Source organism: Octopus bimaculoides, chromosome 6 (genome assembly GCF_001194135.2).
Source record: "Octopus bimaculoides isolate UCB-OBI-ISO-001 chromosome 6, ASM119413v2, whole genome shotgun sequence".
NCBI lineage: Eukaryota > Metazoa > Mollusca > Cephalopoda > Octopoda > Octopodidae > Octopus > Octopus bimaculoides.
Genome location: NC_068986.1, coordinates 95,006,072 through 95,016,692, shown reverse-complemented (window position 1 = coordinate 95,016,692; position 10,621 = coordinate 95,006,072). Strand labels below are relative to the sequence as shown.

The 10,621-nt window shown below is 38.6% G+C and overlaps 1 protein-coding gene across 3 annotated transcripts in view; it reads left to right on the top strand.

Moving 5' to 3' along the window:
* LOC106883921 (breakpoint cluster region protein) overlaps positions 1–10,621 on the top strand; it is a 22,811-nt gene that overhangs the window by 3,560 nt on the left and 8,630 nt on the right. For 2 of the 3 annotated variants that reach the window (XR_008264448.1, XM_014935061.2), the window contains exons 3-6: positions 2,329–2,359; positions 4,100–4,174; positions 7,915–8,126; positions 10,044–10,109. Coding sequence is in view for 2 of the 3 variants with exons in the window: in XM_014935061.2 (XP_014790547.1) it covers positions 2,329–2,359; positions 4,100–4,174; positions 7,915–8,126; positions 10,044–10,109 (384 nt within the window). In the remaining variant the exon portion in view is untranslated. The remainder of the gene's footprint in view (positions 1–2,328; positions 2,360–4,099; positions 4,175–7,914; positions 8,127–10,043; positions 10,110–10,621) is intronic. The other variant, XM_014935062.2, reaches the window with a different exon arrangement.

Here is a 10,621-nt window from a genome sequence, read left to right as displayed (position 1 = left end):
TATATATATATATATATATATATATTCTTTTATTCTTTTACTTGTTTCAATCATTTGACTGCGGTCATGCTGGAGCACCGCCTTAAAGGTTTTAGTCGAAGAAATCAACCCCAGGACTTATTCTTTGAAAGCGTAGTACTTATTCAAATGGCTTGTTTTGTAGAACCGCTAAGTTACGGAGACATAAATACATAATCACGTAAACACACACATGTAGTCAACAGAAGAGATCCAAAGATCTTCAATATAGAAAACAGTAGTACTCAAATGATTTGAAGTTACACTTCGAAATCTTTATCGAGGACTAAGTCCTCGGGGTAAAGATTGGCTATAAGAGGAATCCAGTTGAACTGATATGGAGACAATGATGCAAATAAACAAGTAAGCACGCTTGGGATTGATAAATGAAATATAACTACATATATTGGCATGTAAATATATATACGAGGTCTGATCAATAAATATCCTGTTGCCATAGTAACTAAACTAAAGCACGCAGAGTGAAACGGATTGGCACAGATTGATCTTGAAGACTGATGTGTATACGCACTAAGTTTTAACGTTCTAACTCGCTTCTGCTGTTTACAGCAGTGCTTGGAAGGAAGGTGTGTAGTGTGTGATCGACGCATTGACCGTGATAGAAAAAATTTTCATGGTGATACCTGCTCAGAGGCATGCACAGAGTTGCAGAAAGTGTATGGAGAGGATTGTATGAGCCGCTCACAAGTGGCCGAAAAATGTCGATAGTGACAAATGTTCTAGGTGACCCACAACCAGCAAAACTGAGAAAAAACCTCGTAGATATGCATGCAGCTGTGAGAGGGAATTGTCGAATCGCCATCCGTGATTTATCAGAGGATGTGCAGATTAGTTACGGTTCAGTTCAGTCCATTATCACTGAAGATTTGGGTATGAGACGCGTGTCTGCCTGTTTCTGACAAAACTGCTTTCAGCTAACCAAAAGGACACTGGGGTTTCAGTTGCACAAGATATACTTGATTGTATCGTGAACGATGAAAACATTTTGAAAACTTTGAGTAGGCCTCTGAGTTGGTATCGCCAAGCTTTTGGCAAAATTTGATGCAGATTTTCTGCTCAACTTTCTCTGTCATGGCCAATGCGACGATCACATGATACAAATCTTCCTTCCAAACACTGCTGTAAACTGTGAAAGTGAACTAGAACGTTAAAACTTAGTGCAACATGCAGAGCAGAGTTCAAGGTCAATCCGTGCCAAGCAGCTTCACTCTGCGTGCTTTAGCTTCGTTACTATAGCAACACTCCGGATACTTATTGATCACGATACGTATCTAAGGATATATATATAGAGAGAGAGACAGAAGCAAAAACTGAAAATATTCACATGAACATTCATATAAAAGCATATAGGTATTTATATATTTACAGAAAATATTTACATGGACTCCGGGATGAGGGCATGTTATTTCAGGTCCGACAACTGTTTCTGGGACATCGGAAATCCGTAATATTTGCAATATTAGCAGATGGAGTGTGCAAAATGTCAAGAATATGTAACCAGAAGTCGATGCATAGAAACATTACGTTAATCTGATTATCGTCTGCAGGGCGGAGAGATTGGTATATTAGATACCAATCTCTTTACCATGCTTCCTCCCCTTAATTTCATGTATCTTTGTTCTCCATGTAAGTCTGTTCTGTAAATATATTAATATCTATATCCATATATATATATATATATATATATATATATGAATGTTCATCATCTAAATATTTTCACCTTTTGTTTCTCTCCATCGAAATAGTCTACAGAAGACTCAAACCAGAAAGTAAAATTCTTTTCAGATACGAGCAATTTCATATCTTAAGTATTTCATCTTTTATTTATTTCAGTCGTTTGAAAACGACCATGCTGGAGCATCAGCTTAAGGAGTTTAGTGAGAACAAATCGACTCCAGTAACCATTGTTTTTAAGCCTGGTGCTTATTCTATCGGTGAACCGCTATGTTATGGGGACGTTAGTAACCAACACCGGTTGTCAAGTGGTGGTGGAGAGATATGCGAAAACAAAGCCACTCACACAGAGTTACACCACACATACAGTCATCTATCTATCTATCTATCTATCTATCTATCTATCTATCTATCTATCTATCTGTCTATCTATCTACAATATATAGACACACACACACAAGGCTTTTGTTGGCTCAGGGCTATTGCAGAACATCCTTACCCAATGTGCCACGTAGTGGGATTGAACCAGGATTATATGTTTGGGCAACAAACTTCTTACCGCACAGCCACGTTCGCGTCTATTTCAGTGTTGAAATCTTTTCTTTATTTTGGCAGATTCCAAGATTGACTAGTCTGAGCAACGCAAGTAAGCAGAAAAAAACATTTTTATTCTCAGTTATCTATTAACTATGAAAAACTCTATCATTAATTGTACAGAAAGGCTGTCTGAGAAGCAGAACTTAAGATAGTGTCAACGTAATGAAACGTATATTAGAAATCTAATTATAAATATTTTAGTTGTAAGAAAAAGACATAAACATAACGGAGAAAAAACTCCATTATTTAAAAACATTTTTGCCAAGTAAGGAAGGCAACTCCAGGCATGTTTTGGTCCTATAAGTCCTTCTCTGCTGGGTATATACTTTTCTCGTAGGGCTAAGGAAATTAATAATAAGTACATGTACAAAACAGAGCCTGACGGGGTGGTGGTAGAAATACTGCAATATTTAAATAAGTAAAATATTTAAGTAAGTAAATAACAAGGTGGACCGGTATGATAAAGTTTATACTCCGCTGAAGAGAGCTAATAAGTCTGGAACATTTTTGGAATTACACCCCGCTATTCCTTGATGCAATGATTAAACTAGTATTGGTTTCAATTTTCTGGCACAAACCAGCAGATTCGGGGCTGGGAGTTAGTCAATTACATCAACTTCAGTGTTCAATGGGTTGCAAGGCAGAGTCGACTCCGGCAGAGTTTGAACTTAGAACATGGACGAAATGTCGGTAGGCATTTTGCTCGGCATACTAACGTTTCTACTAGTTGGCTGGCTTGGTGATTAACCTAATCTCATCACATCAGCATTTCTAATAATTTTTAGACTACTAATACAGTTTAACATGAAAAACATCCCAACACGGGATGTTGGGTGAGATAGAGTTGCGAACAACACCTCCAGTGCCTGCTGAGAGTTCAAGTTTGCAATTATATCAAATGCCTATTTCCAAAGCTTAAGTCACATCTAATACTTATGTTTTACTAGCTAGCTTATATCAGTATCATTCTTGTAATCATATTACAATATTGGAATTGTTTCGCAGCCGATCAATAACCAGTAGTTATACCGGTTTTGGTTTTTGATTGGCCATGAAATTACTTTCTACCTCATACCGATGTGTATATTTATATACAAGCATAAAAGCATAGACAAGCTTTTATTCAAAATAATTATTTTGACGCAGGGAAAACTGGATAATAGTTAATTGTGACGTTTCGGATATAGTTCTTCTTCAGAATATAAGTGGAGATTGTAGTGAGGAAAAGGAAAGACAGGGAAAGCACAAACGCTATCAAAATTATTTGAACGAAGTCCACTGCCATCATCTCTAAATCTGACACCCCTCCCCCACCTATTAATGCCACAATTAACATACCTCCAGTATCAGTTCATCCAATGTCAATGACAGCCTGCTATCATCACCAGTAGCCGTAGCACCTCTACAAACACCACCAGCAGCAGCAGCACTAGCAGCAGCACCTCTATAGGCAGCAGCAGCCCCTCTACAAACACTAGCAGCACCCGTATCACCAGCAGCAGCAGCAGCAGCACGACGCCGCCGACGACAACGACGCCGCCGCCGCCGCCGCCGCCACCGACGACGACGACGACGACGACGACGACGACCACCACCACCACCACCACTACCACCACCACCACCACCACCACCAGTACCCCTACCATCACCACTGTAGCCTCGACCACCACTATTACAACATTTACTGCATCTCTATTATCACGTCCAACTTTCATCTCAAACACTTTCATCTCAATCACTCAAACACTATCGCTATATTATAACGATGCTTGCTGTATTTAATCCACAGATAACCCGCTGAATTTCTATGAGGGGACCCTCGATGTCTATTTGCATCAAATGAGGGGGATTGTATTAGACACAGGTGAGTGGTTTCATTTGCCTCTTTCTTTTTTTTACCTCTACCTGTATGTGTATATTTGTGTGTATATGTGTGTTTGTGTGCATATGCCTCGGTCTGTGAGTGTATACGCGTATGTATATCTATGTGTGTTAGCATATTTGTGCATGTGTTATTCGTGTGTATTCGTGTGCTTGTGTCTGTCTGTGTGTTTATGCTTCTGCGTCAATATGTGCGTGTTGAAGCAACAAGAGGGATTCTACATGATCGCTTGTTTCGATAGAAATATCAGATAAAATTCCTTCAGATTAGACCTAATAAAAGGATCACGTTAGGTAATGTGATCCTGGGTGCTATATGTCCAATAGGATGATCTTGTCACGTCTGGAATGGTTTACATAAGAGGTTTGACGTGTGTGTCTGTGGTGGGATTCAAGAATATATGTGCGCCTTTATGTATTTCTCTTCTATTTATTAATTATTAGAAATCTTCCACTGAGGAGAGAGCCGACTTCCAACAAACATACAAGGCTCAATTCTTGGGATGTAATTAACACAGACAAATTCACATTTGGAACCTGGGAAAAATATTGCATATTTTTACTGTTCCACTCACAGATTGGACTTGTAATGTACGAATTAGCCGGTCGATTTCTCTTCCTGAAAATCCCAGTTTATCCAGATTCTCCTTTAAGCATTTACTAACAAAACCAAATGCTCCAATTATTATTGGTATGAATATGAATTCATAATCTGGATATAGAAGCTAGAGGTTTCGAGGAGTTGTCCATAAATATCCTCTTTTCCTTTGATTTTTCAAAGAGATATTTATATCTGCAGGGCAGCTGACCTCTATGATGATACGTACCTTTGCCCGTCTGTCTCAAACAACAATATCCGGCCTGTTTATGTTTACATTTGACAGAAGTTTTGATCGGATCAACTGTAACCCTCGTCGTGGTAATCGATGGAGTGCCAGTATTTTATATTACGTATGTATGTATGTATGTATGTATGTATGTATGTATGTATGTCATTATTCAGTTTTATTCCAAGGTTTTTTGCCAATATAGAAAGACTCAGTTTCTAACCTAGATCCGAGGTTCCTTCGTTGGAATTTCAACATCAAAAGGATATTTTTGAATGTATGCGTGTTTGCGTGTTTGCTTGTTTGTTTGTGTGTATGTGTGTGTATGTGTGTGTATGTGTGTGTGTGTGTGTGTGTGTGTGCATGCATGTATGCATGACTGTATTATATGTGCAGATTTATATGTTTTTGTTTTATATTTTTTGATTTATATGTTTTGTTTTGTCTTCTCATGCATATACTTGCAAGTCTAGACATGCTCATATATATACTTACATGATGAACTTCTGGAAAGTTTTACCAATTTTTACAATTCCAGTGATGGCTTGGATCCGTAGTTTTCAAACCAGCTTTCTCCTTTCTGGTTTTGAGAAGCCTAATTTCTCAAGATTGGTATTTAGGCAGTGTGTTACATGTCCCAGTGGCCCAATAGTTACAGGTGTAAACCTGAACATGTAATCTGGATAGAGTGACTGTAGATTTCTCAATAGTTCAGTGTGGGTATTTTCTTTTTCGCTGATCTTTAGCTTTATGCTAACATCTGCTGGGCAGTTGATTTCCACAGCTGTGCCCAGTTTCTCTTTGTCCCAAACTACTACGTCAGGTCTATTATGTTTACATTTTATTGAGGTTTTCACTGGGACATTCCACCAGTATTCCTTTTAATTAGGAGTGGCTATAACTTCCGCCATACTGTAGGTTCTTACTTCTTTGTACTCAGGTTTATCCTTCCAACGGATTTCGTTATACAGTAACCTAGCTACAACATCGTATCTCATCGGCAGATAATACCGTGATGACATTTGCAAACAGCTGCTTATGATGTGGGTGATATCTTTGGTGTTAACTCCACAAAGTCTGCATAGGTTATCGCATTTTGCTGCTTTTCATGCATCTCTGTCCTTTTTGTGTATCAAGTTGATATTTCTTGTTCCTGGATTGCAAATGCATACCTTTCAAAGTGGAAGTTAGTAACCCGTTTGTTGGTCCATGATAGATTGCTTTGATGATCAATGCTACTAACATCCAGGAGCTTTCTACAAACATATCCACGCATGGTCTTCTGCTTATATACGTTCATCTTTTCCTCTAATGGTATGTTGCGGTAGAGTTGTGCAACTTCTTTGGGTATGTATTTAAGGTTATCAGACAAGGAACGCTGCTCAAGGAACTGCTTTCCAAGTCTTATGATGTTATCAGCTTCATGTATGCAAACTTGGTCAAGGGATGCACTTCGACACTTGGTAGTTAAAAGATATTGCTGAAGGGATGTGCTTTTCCATCCTGAAGTTTCTGGGTCACATTTACAAAGGTATCACCATCAAAGATGTATGTCTTGGGTGTAATGCATGGACAATAACTTCGAATTTCTTCCAGCCACAGAGCATCTTGGTTAAACTCCTCTTCACTCCAGATTTTCTTCTAGAAGGAGTCTATGTCTTCTGGTGAAGGAACTCCTGTGATGCTGACTGCTTTACCTTTCATGTCTGTACACTGCTGCGTGGTTCCAATTAAATTTTTCGTTTATTGTTTTCTCTCGGTTATTCTCTTCTGATGTCGGAGTTTCTCACTGACAGCTTTTAGCTCCTGCTTGAGGATGATTAGTTTGCAAGTGAGTGACCTCCTTTTGCTGTTTCCAAACATCACTTCTATCTCCTTCTTCACTTCTTCTTGGTGAAACATATAGTGATTTGCTTGTTTGCACGCAATGAGCATCATCACATGCCTGATGGTTTTCCGCAAATGTCCTATCTTTTTCTCTGTCTTCAAACCCTATGATGGCACTTTCTTCGTTGTTTGGGTTTTGTTCACTTTTTAAATGTCGTTTATGTAGACAGGGAATATAGACAGGCGTTAATCTGCCAGAATGAGGGTTCATTACACTGCTGTAAATACTCCAATTTCGTTAATAGCTTTTAATACCGTATCTGGTGGGGTTTTTCACTTACTTTGGCAGGGAATACTCTCTCAAGGAGAGAGTACTTCAAAGTCAAAGTTATTTTTTCTGGAAAAATTTCAGTAAGGCATATATGACAAATATATAATCCGGACTACTTCTACTACTACTACTACTACTACTACTACTACTACTACTACTACTACTACTACTACTACTACTACTACTACTACTACTACTACTACAGTAATCGTTGTGGTTGTGCCTGCTATTTACCATAGTTATAGTAGGGGACAATGGTTAGTTACTTTAGTCAGTAAGGCAGTATGTATGTATGTATGTATGTATGTATGTGTGTGTGTGTGTGTGTGTGTGTGTGTGTGTGTGTGTGTATGTGCGTACGTGTATGCCTTTTTAATATGTATGTTTGTCACCTCACCTCTTCACACCGGAGTTTGTTTATTTTCCTGTAACTTAGCGGGTCGGCAAATGTTAACTATAGATAAATAGCAAACTTTAAAGAGCATGTAAGTACTGGGATCAATTTCTTCGACTGAACCATTCAAGACGGTGCCACAGCCTGGCCGCAATCCAATGACAGAAACAAGTAAAAAATAAAAATAATACTAATACACTTGTTTTATTGTCTTTTAATCGATATTCCCATCACATCCGTTGCAACTTAGACCCAAATCATTTTACCACATACCCAACATATCTTTGTAACTTTTATACGTACGACTTTCTACAATTGTATTTTTCTTCTTACCATATTTCCAGCAGACGTATTTTTAACCTTGCAAGTCGACTACTTAGGCGGATTTTTCTCCAGAGTTTTCACAAGTGACATCACAAAAATGAGCAGAGACCTAATTTTTGATCAGAAGTTTGAAATATCATTGAACTGTTCTCAAACGTTGAGGATCAACGCCTACAAACGTAACCCAAGCACATTCCAGGATTTCCAGTTTTTCGCTATGGGTACATTCGAAGTAAATAGACAAAAGTTTGCGATTTGTTGCCGGACCCCAAATCACATTTAGCAAGTTTTGTTTTTTAAATTTCGTTTTGCATCATTATTGTAATTAGAATATTTTTATTTATGCTTTCTATTTAATGTTTATTTTTCTAATTGCATTTGGATTTTTACTTCAGACATATTATTATTGTACTCAAGGCGATGAGCTGGCGCAATCATTAGCACGCCGAGCAAAATGCTTAACAGTGTTTCGTCCGTTCTCGAGTTCAAATTTTACTGAGGTCGACTTTACCTTTTATCCTTTCGGCGTTGATAATTTAAGTACCAGCTGAGCGCTGGGGTCATGTAATCGACGTGCCCCCTCCTTCGAAATTGGTAGCCTTGCGTCAAAACTTTTAAACCAATATTATCATTATTTTCCCAACAAGTTTTACGTGAGTTTATCGATCCCAAATGGATGAAAAGCAAAGTCGACCTCGACGGAATTTGAACTTAGAACGTAAAGCCGGAAAAAATGCCGCTAAGCAATTTGTCCGGCGCGTTATGATTCTGCCCGTTCGCTATCTTGTCTCGTTTTAATAACGATTACAAATTTTGGTACAAGGCCAGAAATTTTAGGAGAGAGTAAATCAATTACATCGAACCCAGTACTCAATTGATATCTATCGACCCCGAAAGGATGAAGGGCAAAGTTGATCTCGGCCGTATTTGAACTCAGAACGTAAAGATGGATGAAATGCTGTTGAGCATTGCACCCGGCGTGCTAACAATTCTACCAGCTCGCGATCTTGTCTTCTTTTAATATCAAAATGTCCAGGTACTCTCAGTTATTAACACGTGATCTCAAATTCAGTGATAATTAAATTGACAATCAGCACATATAGGACGCTATGTTTCAACTGTTTGTCAACAATAATGTCTGTCGTATTTGATCTTTTAATATTTCCAACAAGATGGGACACCTCACCACTGCTGTAGTAATGTAACGGCCTACTTTGATGAGATTTTGTCAAATAGATTAATTGAAAGAAAGGGTTCAGTTGAAAACCCTCCGTGTTCAACAGACCTCACACCACTAAAAATTTTTAAAAGGGGAAGTACTTAAAAAAGTATGATTGCAACTGCCGACAGTCGACGATATTGAACTAGAGTGCGCACAACTATCGAACAAAATGTTTCCTAATGTTTGGGATTCCATTGCTTCGCGTTACCAATAGTGCCTGAGCCAGAACGATCATCAGTTTGTAAGCATGTGTTCATAAAAATCTCTGAAATAAAACCCTTTCTCGCGATTTCATTCTACTATATGGCTTGTCTTCACACGACTGATGGGTACCATCTACCCATGACTATTATGGATGGCTATTAACTCTGCTGAGTTCCTCCACCCTTCTACGAGTCTTCTTTTCCATCCCTCAGGGTGCCCCTTCGCTAAAAAAAAAATCACCTTCCTCACTAAGCCAAATTGGATGGGGTTGCCGGTTTAGTCGCCGACGACTCAACCATGCAAAACGTTGAAATGGGTTATATGTCATCAGTCACGCGAAAGCGACGTCACACACGCGCACACACACGCGCACACACACACACACACACGCACACACACACACACACACACACACACACACACACACACATTATTGGTGAGCTGGCAGAATCATTAGCACGATGGGCGGAATGCTTAGCGGTATTTCTTTTGCTGCTACGTTCTGAGTTCAAATTCCGACGAAGTCGACTTTGCCTTTCATCATTTCGGGGTCGATAAATTAAGTACCAGTTTCGTACTGGATGTGGGGGGTGGGGTGTATATCTAATCGACTGGTCCCTGACCCCACAAATTTCGGACCTTGTGCCTATAGCAGAAATGTAATATAACCGAGTGTTACGGCGAATAGAAGGGTCTCAATCTTAAATTATCTTTTGTTGTCAGCTCCACACAGCATATCTCAGCGATCACTACTGCTTGGTTACCGTCCCGTTGATACCAGCCGATTCTGTAAGTGTTGCTACGTGGCTTCTTATTTGTTTTTATTTATTTTCTTTTCCTGTATCCCTTCCTCTTCTTTTGTTATTGTTATTTCACGTCAGGTCAGGTCCGTTGAAGCAGATCATTTAGCGATACATTAAATGGCTTTCCCACAGTCGCCGTCCCGTCATTTTATCATTTTATCATATTATTTGATTCCTTATACTTAAATGTACGTTAGGAGATTTTATTAACCTGATCTTCTTCGGTTGGTTTCTGTAGTTATCATCAGTGTAACTTTGGCGCTTTAAATAAGTTTTGACTGTTATTTCCAGCAAGTAGACATACCTAGTTTGTCCTTTGATTAATTTTAATTTTAATCCTTCAGCTATTTAATGCTTTTCTTGGGCCTGCGATCACCTATATTATTAATTCTGTTATTATCATTTTTTTAAATAGTCATTTCTGATGATAACAAAATTAATATTTTAGCAAATTAATTTTCGAGAATTATATTTTTTCTCGCGAATTGTTTGTCCTTG